This window comes from Microtus ochrogaster, chromosome 4, assembly GCF_000317375.1.
Source record: "Microtus ochrogaster isolate Prairie Vole_2 chromosome 4, MicOch1.0, whole genome shotgun sequence".
Classification (NCBI taxonomy): Eukaryota; Metazoa; Chordata; class Mammalia; order Rodentia; family Cricetidae; genus Microtus; species Microtus ochrogaster.
Genome location: NC_022011.1, coordinates 39,343,234 through 39,356,746, shown reverse-complemented (window position 1 = coordinate 39,356,746; position 13,513 = coordinate 39,343,234). Strand labels below are relative to the sequence as shown.

General features: G+C 47.4%; 2 protein-coding genes across 4 annotated transcripts in view; one reads left to right on the top strand and one right to left on the bottom strand.

Annotated features, from left to right (window-relative positions):
- Golga1 (golgin A1) overlaps positions 1-4,523 on the top strand; it is a 55,480-nt gene extending 50,957 nt beyond the window's left edge. For all 3 annotated transcript variants that reach the window (XM_013346030.2, XM_013346028.2, XM_013346029.2), the window contains 4 exons: positions 715-774; positions 1,159-1,332; positions 1,682-1,768; positions 2,727-4,523. In XM_013346030.2, coding sequence (XP_013201484.1) covers positions 715-774; positions 1,159-1,332; positions 1,682-1,768; positions 2,727-2,807 — 402 coding nt within the window. In that variant the 3' untranslated portion in view covers positions 2,808-4,523. The remainder of the gene's footprint in view (positions 1-714; positions 775-1,158; positions 1,333-1,681; positions 1,769-2,726) is intronic.
- Positions 4,524-5,357: 834 nt separating this feature from the next.
- Positions 5,358-11,903, bottom strand: Arpc5l (actin related protein 2/3 complex subunit 5 like). The gene is made up of 4 exons (XM_005345957.3): positions 11,627-11,903; positions 8,029-8,101; positions 7,297-7,473; positions 5,358-5,890 (listed from the first exon to the last, which is right to left on the bottom strand). The coding sequence occupies exons 1-4, from the start codon at positions 11,770-11,772 to the stop codon at positions 5,828-5,830; spliced, it is 459 nt and encodes a 152-aa protein (XP_005346014.1). The 5' UTR covers positions 11,773-11,903; the 3' UTR covers positions 5,358-5,827.
- Positions 11,904-13,513: the final 1,610 nt, after the last annotated feature.

Genomic DNA, 13,513 nt, shown 5'->3' with positions numbered 1-13,513 from the left:
ACCAAAAATACAAAAAAAAAAAAAATTTTTTTCCTTGCACTTGATCCCTGTCACTAAGGAAAATAAAATCCCTTGTTATAGATTATAAAGTTTTAAATTAGGAAAATGGAGTGCAGCCTTTCTAATGAATGATAGAATGTATAGTAAACTACATTTAAGCCTTATAATAATAAATCCACTGATTAAAATATAAAAATAAAACCAGTGTTGGTGGATTGTACAGAAAAAAGTTTATATTTTTACATTATCTAACTTACTCTGCAGGTTATCAGTATAGCAATGATAATTATAAGATCCAAACCAAAAAAAAGGAATCTGAGGCTTAGGTGGCTCAGTGGTTAAGAGCACCGCTCATACAGAGAACCTGGGTTCAGTTCTCAGCATAACATGGCAGTTCCAGCCCCAGGCAATCGGACACAACTGAAAACAAAAGCCCCATAGTTTTAAAAACTGGAAGATGTCCAGAACCATGCACAGCCGCACTCTCCTCGTGTATGGGCACTGCCAGCAGGCCTGAGGACCAAGCACACCAGCTTGGGAGACAGTTCTATTGAAAGGATGCGATGATACTGTGGCCCCCCTGGGTCCTGGGAAGGAAAAGGGTGGAACAGCAGCAAGGAAACCCAGGGGCCCCTGAGAGTGAGCCTGCAGCAAGGCCTCTCAGGGCCTCCTGACATAGCACTGACAGCTGGCTTTGGGGTGGGGTCACCTCAGATTATGAAGCAGATGCAGCAGAGGATGCTGGAACTTAAGAAGACTCTGCAGAAGGAGCTGGTGAGTGCCTGCTTGTGCCCTCCGTGCACTCAGCCCCACGTCTCCCCACTCCCATGCCCCCCAGATTTTCTGGTCCTCCTGCGGTCCTTGGCTGCCTGGGCTTCTCTCTTAGTTGATTGCAGAACGTTCTGTGAGAAGTCAGGCGTGGACTGGTGAGAAGAAGTGTTCTTGTGACCACACAACCTTGGGCAGGAGGTCTGAATCTGCCTCCTCTTTTTCTGCCTGCATTCTCACATGAACAGACAAACATGACCTAGTTCCCTCGTGTTCAGACACCACCTTCTAGTCAGCTGCCCTTTCGCCCAGTGATGTGAACTTAGTTGAGCTGCTCACAGCTGAGTCTGGAGAATCAATTGACATGGCACGTTTTCCATTGCTTTTCAGAAAATCAGGCCTGACAGTGAGCTTTTTGAGGTCCGGGAGAGAGCAGGCCCTGAGATACCAAATATGGCCAATAATGCTGTCACCAATAATGCTGACCTGACTGACGCCCGAGAGATCAATTTTGAATACCTTAAACATGTTGTTTTAAAATTCATGTCCTGTCGAGAATCCGAGGTAAAGACTCCTTCTGCCTTCTTCCCCTCATCCCTCATTGCTGACCTGCTGAGCAGACCGCGATGGGAAGTGGCTCCTGGGGAGATATGGGTCCCTCTGAATTCTGGCTTGAATGCTGCTGAAGCTAAAGACCTAGAAAATGTCTATATAGCATGAAAAGCAGGGTAGCTGTTGAGAATGTCCTCAGCTCTCAATCCCCAAAGTGAGACGGGACTCAAAAGGCTGCAGCTACACCCACCTCTTCACCCTTGAGAACCCAGGCAAACAGGAAATGCTGCCAGTTAGCCCCTTAACTACCTGCATGCCCGCCCCAAAACCTGTGCCAGCAAAAGTGGGCTTTGTTTTTCAGGCCTTTCATCTTATAAAGGCAGTGTCAGTGCTGTTGAACTTCTCACAAGAGGAAGAGAACATGCTCAAGGAGACTCTGAAGTACAAGGTGAGCGTCCCTCTCTGCTCTTCCCACTGCTGCACAGTATTGCCGCATCCAGACCTGAGGCAGGCGACCAGCCAGCCACAACTATACCTCAGCTTACTGGCTTGTTTTTTTGTTTTGTTTGGTTTTTTGGGTTTGTTGTTGTTGTTGTTTTGGGTTTTCGAGACAGTGTTTCTCTATGTAGCTCTGGCTGTTCTGGAACCTGCTCTGGCCTTGAACACACAGAGATCTGCCTGGCTCAGCCTCCTGAGTGTTAGATTAAAAGCTTGGGCCACCATTGTCCGGCATCTTATTTGCTCTTGTAATATGAAATTGACCAGACAGTTCAAAAAACATTATTTATATTTTATATATGAGTGCTCTGCATGTGCACCAGCACACCAGAAGAGGGCATCAGATCTCCTTATAGATGATGGTGAGCCACCATGTGGTTGCCGGGAATTGTTAACCACTGAGCCATCTCTCCAGCCCCCAAAGACTATTCTTTAGCCCAGTGTTGTTTGTTACCGCCCGACGCCAGACTTGGTTCATCACTGTATTTTCATTGATGGCGCTTCCTCTCCTGCTCCAGTTTCGGCCTGGCACCTACATTTAACAGTATTTCGTTTTGTTTCCTTCATTTTTTTTTTTTGCCTGGGCTGGGATACAGCTCAGTGGTAAAGTGCTTGCCTTGTTATGTGCAAGGTCTCAGGTTCAGTCACCAGCACAGCAAACCTCACGAGAATGCTAAGGCATCTGCATAAATGCTGTAATAGAATGGGAGAAACCTCTTCCAGTTCCTCTCCTCATCAGTGCAGTTTCTTTCTACCATCTCTGTCCCTGATCTGGGCGCCTGGCCCTGCAGACCAGTTTATTTGAAACTTCTTGGTTCCTCTGACTGGCTGGGAAGACTAGAAGACGAGGGGTGTTTTCTGCTCCCAGGTGTTTCTCGGCTCAGAAGTCTTTTCTGTTTCAATTGCAGATGTCTTGGTTTGGATCCAAACCAGCTCCCAAGGGCAGCATCCGGCCATCTATCTCCAACCCACGGATACCATGGTCCTAGAACCACCCAAGGATAGAGCTACATGGGCTGACACTTTCTGTGAAAAGAACACTGACACACCAGACTGGGTGGGTTTTTCATTGCTGTAACTGCAGTATTTTGTACAAGTGTCTAGACACTGTTTACAAGACCTTAGGCCCACCTCTCTGCAAGCTAGTATGAACTTCAGAAGGAAACCAGCCCTGTCATTCTGGTCACCAAACAAGAGCGATCCTGGGCTCTGCCCAGATCTTCACAGTGCTGCTAATATCCCAGCTCTGGCCCGCTGCAGTTGAGTCCTTTCTCTTAACATTAGCACTTAAAATTGAAGTCAGGTAACAACTAATTATCAAACGGTGGTGACATGACTGAAGGTGGAGCCAGTTCGGAAAAAAAAAAAGCCAACTCAAGGGTGGTCTTTGAAGTCCCCTTCCACTAGCAGTCGGGGGTCTCTGTGATGCTGTCTCTCAAGAAAGTGTCATTTCACTTTGTTCCCCAGCCACCTAGAACTGGAGATGTGTCCATCTCATAACGGGGCCAGTGTGAACTGATGAGTACGCAACTTTCCAGTCCTGAGAAAACTAGCAAGCAGACGAAGGGAGATCTCTACATATAGCACCAAATACACTCAATTGCCTTCTTAATGAATGTACTTGTCTCGATGGGTTGCTGGTAAACCATTTTAAACTATTTTTATAGCAAAAGTTCACTATTATAAATATGACTTCTGTATTATAAAATCCATTGAGGAGGAGACCCAGAGCGCCAGGTCTTTCTTGTGCCAGGATGCGTGCCCTTTTGTCATTTTGCTTACCTCTGTGGCACCTGCCTCTCTGGAGCAGTGGAGTTTCTCTGGCTTTGCTCTGAATTCTGTCTTATTACCACTAAACAAAAGCCAATCAGTTTTTCTACTTCACTCCCTTACCCCAGTGTTTAACACTACATTATAGGTGGCTTCCAGCAGCCCAGCTGGCTGCCATACCTAATAGCACACACCTCAGCTTTAGCTGAAGAAACTTGTGTTCGTTTCCACGCTTGTTCTGGATACACATCAGATCTCAAGGGAAACAATTTGAGTTTGATGAAAGCTTCATTAACAAACTAATAACTGGAGCTTCTAAAGTTACCATTTAGGTAAATTTTCCAGCTTAAGGTCAACATATGTATGTATATACATATAATGTGCTGTATAGAAAACCAAGTGTTTGCAGCATTTGCCTTCTAAATCAGGATGGCATTGGCTCTTAGTTTCCCTTTAGGGTGCTCCTTCCCATTTAGTGGGGACATAAAACCAGAGTTCCACTGTTCTATGACTTTTACTGAGGAAGATGTAGCTTCTCCACCAAGTACAATTTCCTCCTTTCCCAGCAATCCCAGCTTCAGAAGCCCTAAGTCTGAGGCTTCTCAGCCCTCAGCCCCTTGAGCTGGTCTATCTCTCTCTTACACACACACACACCCCTCTGCCTGCAGGTTGAGGTGTTGTGGGTCCACTCATCTAAATGGCTTTCCTGCTGCATGTTGCGCTCCTCCAGCACTAGAAGAGTGCAGTAGCTATTCCAAGTGGCTTGGTGCACTTTCCTTCTATAAACTTTGGTGACGAGACAGTATGTGTAGCCCTTTCTGTGTGAGCACTGGACTGTGACCTTACTACCCATGTAAATAGGGATGGATGCTATTATCGAAGAACTGCTGTAGCCGAGTCATTCGTGGGTGCAATACTTTTTGATTAAAGCTCTTCAAGATACAACTACAGTGAGTTTTACTTGATCAAGCTTGAGATATGGTTTTGGGATGTTTTGTTTTTCTGGTTTTTCAAGGTAGGGTTGGCTTCTCTGTGTAGTCCTGGCTGTCCTGGAATTCACTCTGTAGACCAGGCTGGCCTCAAGAGATCTGCCTGCCTCTGCCTCAAGTGCTGCCTGGCTTTGTATTTAAAATTTCAAGGGCTACGGATGTTTGTCTTTCAAAAGGAAGCAAACTCCCCAGATTTGAAGTGAATAAATGTGATTTAACAAAGACCACAGCCTCGTCCCTACTTCTCAAGCATCAGTGCTTCTGTGGAGAGTCTGGGAAGGACAAGGCCTATGGTACTTTGGCTGCAGAAATATGAAATGGATGCCTCTGCCAGTATTTAAGCTGCGGTTATGACACCCAGGAACACTTGCTTTATGGCTAATGGCTAATTTAATTGTTGGGGTTTAGTCTTGAAAGAAAGGTTGTCAAGGCATTATAAAGACCCTACACCAAGAGAACCTGCCCAAGACTCCAACTGTAATCACACAAACGGATGACCTTTGAAGCCTCAATCAATTAAATGTTTGACATTTTATTAAGCTCAAAAATTACATACAAATAAAAAGAGTAAAAAACAAGATACTCAGCAAAATGCCTCTCGGTAGCATCCATCAATGTGGTCAGTGTGGCATAGCAGTGGCTCTGACATACTTGCCAACCCCCCAGAGCTGACAGGACAGGGACACCTGTACCCCTTCCGCATCAGTTTTCCAAACCATCAAACTACCATTCATTACCATCCCTCTCTTTACCATGTAACATACAGAGAACACACAGAAATGAATAGACAAATAAGCCAAGAGCTTTATTGATGCAGCAGGCACTTTACAATGAACCCAAGACAGCCTGTCTTCTCTGCAAGACAGTATCTGTACAAACTCTCAGGTTTTCCACTTTAGAACCCAAGCTCTTCTTTTCACAGCAGCCCTTGGATCTGCACCTGCCCAAATAGTCCCTCCCCATGGCAAACAGAAAGTACACACAGGTACACCTGCCATAATCTGGCCAGTCAGTCTTGATAGTCAAGTGTCAGTTCTGTATTACTCTGTAGACAAAGGCAGAGACACTGATCCTGCAAAGAATTTAGGAAACAATAAGACAATTTCTCCTTCCACCTAAAAATAAAATACATTTCAGCAGATGTTTCCTGAAATATTTAATTGGGAGTTCAGGAAGATGGTCCATTGTCAGTCCCTTCTTCACCAGCCTGGGCATCCAAAATTCTTCTCAAGATAATATGATTCTTTTTTTTAAACAGTCTTTCTTGCTGTGAGAACTCTTATAATGGAGCCTAGTCCTCCTACAGCTAAGGCCTGTGGGAACAGGAAAAGGATACATGTCAAAGGGTACCTGATTGGCCAGAGGGGAGCTTCATTCAACTGGAGAGTTAATTCCCAGACCTAAATCCCACCATGTCACAGACTTGCTGAGAAAGATCAAGTTCTAGGGACAGTGCTGTCCTGGAGCCAAGAGTACCAAAAGCTGCCAACGCTTGAAGCAACAGAACTGGCTTAGGACCCCAAGCACAAAGCAGAGCCTGAGTTTCCTTGTAACAAGCTCATTGCTTTCAGCCTGCCAGCACCTACCTATCCATGAACATGCACAGCAGCCCATGAAGCCTGTGACAGACTTATAGAGTCACCTCATAGGGATGAAAGAACCTGGCTACCACACCACCTAAGAGTCACCACCACCAGCAACTTCTGAGCTCAGGCACCGCCAACCAGGAGGACCATAGGCCATAGCCCAACACTTGGCTGGAAACTGACCTACTAGTAAAAGCACTCTTAAAACTCAGTACTGCGAAGGGGTCTAGTTCAGTGACACATTGCCTAACACATAGCAGAACCCTGGTTCTTCCTCTAGCATTGGAAAAAATCTGAAGCTGAAGATGTGGTTGAGTATCCAGCCAGCATACATGAAGCCCAGGATTCCATCCCAGCACCATAAAAACGCAGTGTGGTGGCACATGCCTGCAATCTCTGCACTAACATCACAAATTCAAAGCCATCCCCAGTTAAACAAATTTGAGGTTAACCTGAGCTACATAAGACCCTTAAAAAATCCCATGCTGAACCTCTTGGCAAGAACCATATTCATGGAGGGCTGGAGAGATGGCTCAGCAGTTCAGAGTACTGGCTGTAACTCCAGTTCTGGGGAATCTGACACCCTCACACAGATATACGTGCAGAAAAACACCAATGCACATAAAATAAAAATAAATAATTAGGAAAAACCTGTATTCATCACTGACTGGTCCACTTATTAAGTGGTGGGTGTGTTTGCTTAAGTATTATGGGGACGGGGGGGCGGGGGGTCGACTGATACATAAGCAGGACAAAAGCTTGACATATGGCCTTAGTCCTATACTCTTCAAGTAAAGGACAAAAAAGCCTTTTCTACTTCAAGTGAATGACAGTCATACTAAATGACTCAGATTTCTGCCAACTGCCAGTGAGACGGCCTGCATTTCTAACATGTCATCGACTCCCTCTTTGTAGCAGTTCTCTTTCACAATCAAAGAAAACATCAAGCCCCTACCTGCCTCGTGTCCTGTATCAGGCGTAGTTTGTCCTGCCTAACCTAAATCCACAGCTAAAACACAAACGTATTGACGATCCTGATGAGGCGCTTCCAGAGTGCAGAGAAACTACAAGGGCAGTTTGGGCCTGCATTCCTCCATGTGAACGCTGCGGTGGGGCGATGTAGTCACACATACCTTTTCATGCCACTGGAGTAACACTGCACTGCTATTCTCTGTGGGCTTCTCAAACCCTTTATAAATGTACTTCATTAACAAGTCAATGCCATTTCTGTCCAGTGACTGCACAGCCTGCTCAATCTCGCTGCTCTTAAAGTTTGTGAGTACTTTCAAGACTACACCCTGGGCTCGGTCCTACAGAGGAAAGAAAAAGTGAGTGAGGCCACAGTGTTGCAATCCTAACACTGCTACAGAATACCACTGAACAAAACATGACAGAAACACCATCCATTTCTAACTGGTCTAGAGCAGAGCTACATAGATGAGCTCAACTTCTTTGGCTTTACATTTCACTGAATACCGTATTTCTACAAGCAAGTGATTCCACTTAGTGTCAAGAGAACAGTTAGTTTACTGCGGGTAAATATGACTTTTTGGTGTCAGGGATTGAACCCAGGGCAGTCCATATGCTCAACAAGCCCTCTACCACTGAACTCAGCCCAGTCTCAAGTGTCATTAATTTTGATACATCGGTAAGGCCTTAGACTCTACAGATTACAAGGTTATCAAGCAACCTACTGCACCAGTATCTGGGGAATAGACGTGGCGTCAGTGGAAAAGAATGCCCAGTAGCACCTCCCTCCCACTGATGTAGAGTTGCTGTCCAGGCCCCAAGGAGCTCATGCTGCCGCTGAGGCCACAAAACCCTGGTCCTGAGCACCCGGCAGAGCTGCAGCACAGCGTCTTTACCTTCACAGCTTGATTTTTCGTGTTGATTGGAGAGTTCCGCAAAGCTGCATGGAATGCCCGAAGCATGTCCCCTGTGCATCAAGGCCAGTTAAGGATGGCTAAGCTCAAACACGTCCATGCTCATTGATGACCTTACTTCATAAACAGCTCAAGTAATCAAAGGGATCGTATCTGTATGTGTCACCCACTGGCTCCTGCTGACTTCTTCTAGGCTGGCACAGCCTGTTATAGCCTTGAGCTTTCCTAATCTAGAGGAAGGACTGGAGGGTACTTCTGCTAACCTGCAAGCTCTTCCTGCATATCTCCCTGAACTTTCCTCCTCAAACCCTGCCCACTTTTGTAATAGAACCTGACAGAGCCTACATGACCTCCTCGGTACTAGGCACTGTCTGCCCTGCAGGACTTGGTGCACAGGGAAGAATAGAAACAAATACATCCTAACTCTTCACTCGGTGCCTCTTATCAAACTAGAAGAAATCAAGTTGTGGCAATCTACCTCCCAGTGGCACCTTTAAATCTCAGCATTCAGGAAGAGACAGATAGACTCAAGGCCAGTCAGAGAGAGCTACGCAGTTAGACCCTGCCTCAAAACAGAAAGGGGGGGAGGGATTCTAGGTCAGCAAGGTCCCACTTTAGCCCACAAAATGAGCCATTTGCTCCCTTGTCTCACAACATTCACTGCTGAGTTCTGAATACCCAGCACACAAATGAAAATTACAAAGTAGGTTATGTCCCCAAAGGTGACACCTATTTTAAACTGAATTACATCAGCCAACTTTCCTTTACTCATGTGAAACACTGGCTGAAGCCAAAAAACTTCAAAAATAGAACAAGGAATGACTGCCCAATCCGGTCTTCATCCCTGTTCATGCAGCAATCCCCATGTGTGAACAACTAGCCTCTGGTGCAAGCCTGAATTCCCAGCTTCCCCAGTAAGTGCCATCTTGAAAAGCTGGTCTGTGCCACCAGGCAAGCCACTCCCCCACTATGCTGGGTCAGATCTACCTTAACCTTATACAATGACAGGCACCACCCTTATCTTTTAGTTTTAGAATTCTTTTCCTCGACAAAGGCTAGTCGTGATACAGCCACTGATAACCCCATAAGCTATCTAATTTGACATCCCTGGACAATAAGCAAGGTCCTACGTGTGGACTAACACCATTTCATTTATGAAACAGATGATGGGGAGGGACAGAACTGATTTTTCCGAGGACAAAAATGTTAGGCTTTAGTGACCGCCTGCAGCTCTTTGTCAAGCAAGCTCTGCAGCCACTGACAATCAAGGGTCCCCAACTGCTGAGCAGAATGAGGAACGCAGAGGGGGTGATCTTTGCAATCACACAAAGTTTACTAAACTACCTCCATACCCAGATAGCTTCCAGCACCCCGAGAAAGCAGGGCAACTGAAGAACCCTCTAGACTATCTTCAGCCATGGCCCTACAGTCATGGTAGACCAGAAGATTCTTTGATGTGCCCTGCAAGACGCTTAACAGCCTCCCTGGCCTCCACCCTAAAGATCCCAGTAACATCCTAAACTATGACAATCAAAATGTCACCAAACTTCGCCAAATTTCTTGGGATGGGGGACTAGGGGGGTGGGGTTATAAAATCACTACTCTGTAGTCCACAGTCTAGGAGCAGAAGCTGCTTCACAGAGGAAAAAAGTGAGCTCCAAAGATCCTTTGAAACAGCCAGAGTGGAGAAAAGCTCCCCCAGGGTTTTGGACCCAGGACTAGGGCTATGCACTCACATTTTCACCTTAATCTAAAAATCCTTTGGGACAAGAACCTGACTTTTTCCTTAGAAAACAATGAAACTGAGCCAGAAGAGAAATTTCCTGCCCAAGGTCACAAAGCTACAATGACCTTCAAATCCAAGCCCTCTCTACCACCCGCTGCCACTAGCTGTGGAGGACCAGAGGTGAGCTCAGTAAAGCTCCGATGAATGGTGAGGCCAACACAGTTGTCTATCATTTAGGGAAAGAATGCTGAGGTTGAGAGTATTAACCTATGGAAGGTAAAAGCAGGTTAGAGCCGCCTACTTCCTCAGTCTGCTCTTCCACAACGACAATCCCCAGCACAGTCCTGAAACCACGTCCTCCTAGCTGCCCCCCCAACCTCTCTGCCCTTCTCTCCAGGACTCACATGGCACCTGGCAGGGACTCAATTACTAGTTCCATCCTTCTCCCTACCTGCCTGACATCTGCTAGGGTTTCACTTTTCATCTGCTAACCTACCTTCTCCTAATCCCAAGAGGCACATTCTCCATGGTAACAAGGCTTCTGAAACTGTCATTGAGTGTAAAAACCATCTTCTTTATAAGCTGAGGCCAATGCCTCTAGGCTGCCTCAAAACAAAACAAAAACAAACAAACAAACAAAAACAGCCAGAGATTTCAACAAGTCCCAGCAGTAACAATACCAAGGCAACAGCTGACCAGGCCCCTACTCTTCATCAATATAATTAGGATTCTGGAGCCTTGTCAATAATGAGTGCCCATAAAATCTCTATCCTCTGCACCACACTAGAAACCAACCTTCCCTCCGTTCTCATGACCCCGTTCTCATGAGCCCACTTAACCATCTGAATGGTGCAGGAAATCCAAGTTTGAAATCTCCACGTTTGAAAGCGCACTTCTGTTCTGTCTGGAGGGGTTGTTTTAAAGGTATATTAGAGAAGAAATACAGGACTCCTCCCAAAGGCAGTAGGCCTGACTTCCCAGGTTGAGTCACCTCATTAAAACACCCAGAACCTGATTTATATACAGCAAGAGTCTCCAATCCTGCCCTAACAGGTGCGGGGGAGGGGTACACACTTCCTGTCAAACCATTTGAATAAAGAAACAATATCTTCCTGGGAGAGTAAGTCGGTTTCCTGTAGTGCTCAAAACTGCTAAGAGTCCAAGCCAGCTGTACCAGTCACCTCGATTTTTACTTTTCTGTTGTAAACGTTGGTCCCAGCCGGGGAGCCGCTTTTATATTTGACACTGTATGGCGTTTCTTAGCCTCTGATCGCAGCTTTTCCCACGCTCCCTGCACAAGGCACTTAATGGGAGAGTCGCAAATCACTTGTTGAATAGGGCTCGGCCAATAAAGGCTCAAAGCCCAACGTGCTCAGAGGAATGTGGTGACAGGTGAGAAAAGGCGGCGCGGCATCTCACCCCCTCCCCAACCCCCGCCCTCTGGTCCGTCTATCCCCAACATTCCACCCACCATTTTCACGCTGGGCTGCAATCGGGCCCAAAAAAAGCCATAGACAGGCGCAGGAGGGCAGTGCCCATGGCTGCTCAATGAACCCAAGGTGGCTCACCTCCGACCCTCCCGCGGATCAGCGCCCGGGAATGGCCCCGTTTCCTGCAAGGAAGGATGTAGGGATACCAAGGCCCGTGCATGGCCACCCCGAGGGATGCGGAGCGCGACCGGGCGGAGGAGTGAACCAGCTCCAGGGCCGCGATGCTGAGGAAGGCTTGAGGCCAGCGACGACGGACCCGGGGAGCCCAGGACTGACAGAGGCCGGGCGGGGTGGGGAGCAGGGGCAGGGGCTGGGGCAAGAGGGTAAGAAGGCCGAGCCCGAGCGGCCGCGCCGGGAAGGATATTGCCGCAGGAGCCCATCCACCTCGCCCGGGTCGGGGCCTGGCTCGCCCGCCGCCGCCGCCTCTTCCTGCTCGTCCACGAATTTGTTCTCGTCAAACTCGTCGATGTCCACCCTACGGAAGCGCGAAGACAGCGTGTTCCGGGCCATGGCGGGAGCTCGGCGGCCGCCCAGCCGGCTCGGCTCTACTCCGCTCCTCACCGGCTCCACTCGGGGGCGGGAAGCGGCTGCTCGGCACCTCCTCCCCTCCTCCGCGCACAGCCACCGCCCGCCCACTTCCGGGCCACGCCGGAACCGGAAGCACATGTGGGCGGGGCAGACTTCCTGACAGTGAGACGTTGGTGCGGTGCGGTCGGGTAGTACCTCTGTTTTTGCGTCCTCTTCCCAGCCACTGCCATGGGGCGCCAGCGCCGCTCTCCGCTCCCGAGGATGGAACCCTTGGCTGAGGGATGAGTGGGCGTGAAGCGCAGTGCCCGAGCCTCGCAACCTTGAATGCCAACCGCACTGACCCACAAGAGGATCCCTGACCGGTTACATAAAAGTGACTTTTGTTAAAGAAGTAAAGGGTTGGGGCTGGAGAGATGGCTCAGCAGTTAAGAGCACTGGCTGCTCTTCCAGAAGTCCTGAGTTCAATTCCCAGCAACCACATGGTGGCGCCCTCTTCTGGCCTACAGGCATATATGCAGCCAGAACACTATATATACACATAATAAATAAATAAATCTTTTTTTTTTAAAAAGGGGGGCGGGGTTTTAACGGCGTTAACATAGAACCCAGGGACTGACAGGACGCTTGATGACAACTTTACCTGAGGTTGTAACGACCCCTGCAGGCGCTCCTGAAAAAAAAAAGATTCTGTACTCACGAAGGCCGATACTGACTTAAGAGGCGTATTTTAGGAGGCGAAAGTAGAAAATTTAGGAACTGATGGGAGGAGGGCAGTATCTAGAACGCCTAGGATGTTGGTTTCTCTTGATTTCAGCTGTAGGCTAAAATGAATCTTTTCAGTAATTGTACGAAAACTTTACTCGAGCAAAAATCAGTCATTAAAACATGGTTCTTAGCCGGGCGATGGTGGCGCACGCCTTTAATCCCAGCACTCGGGAGGCAGAGGCAGGCGGATCTCTGTGAGTTCGAGACCAGCCTGGTCTACAGAGCTAGTTCCAGGACAGGCTCCAAAGCCACAGAGAAACCCTGTCTCGAAAAACCAAAAAAAAAAAAAAAAAAAAAAAAACCATGGTTCTTGTTTTGCATACTTCTAATTGAATGGTGTCTCCATACCTTAGGATGCTAAAGTCAGGCTCTCATGGGGACAGATAGATGCTAAAAAAAAGCCTCAGATGCTGGAAGTAGTCAAAACCTACCTGTTCTCCTGCCCCATACCTAAGAAGATATTTGGGACGCAGGCAGGTCATAAAATAGCAGAGAAATTAGTATCTACTATTATAAAGATGTTCTGAGGAGAACATCTTAGATTTTTGGTTGTTTTTTGGTTTGTTTGTTTGTTTGTTTGTTTTTATTATTTTATTTCTCTGACTGTTTGGCCTGCGAGTAATTCTTTGCAGCATGTGTTTGTAGTGGCAGCTGAAGGACAGAAGAGGGCGCGGGGAACCTGGAATTAGGTACTTGGTTGCAAAACACCATGTCATATGGGTGTTGGGAATGGAACCCCGAACCCCGGTGTCTCTGGAAGAGCTACCAGTGCTCTTATCTGCAGAGCTATCTCTCCAGTCCCTCCTCTAGAATATCTTGGTCAGAAGAAACTTAGTAGCAGATATTAGGTTTAATAGGGAAATGGCCTCTAATAATCGAGTGAATGAAATGTTGTACCTCGTGTTCATGATATGAAATCTGACAGTCGGGCGGTGGTGGCACACGCCTAGAGGCAGGC

Coding starts and splice junctions, on each gene's coding strand:
- Arpc5l (XM_005345957.3), bottom strand. CDS start 11,772: ATGGCCCGGAACACGCTGTCTTCGCGCTTCCGTAGGGTGGACATCGAC. Junction 7,474..8,028: donor CGAAAAATCAAGCTGTGAAG/GTAAAGACGCTG, acceptor TTTCCTCTGTAG/GACCGAGCCCAGGGTGTAGT. Junction 5,891..7,296: donor TACTCCAGTGGCATGAAAAG/GTATGTGTGACT, acceptor CTGTTCCCACAG/GCCTTAGCTGTAGGAGGACT.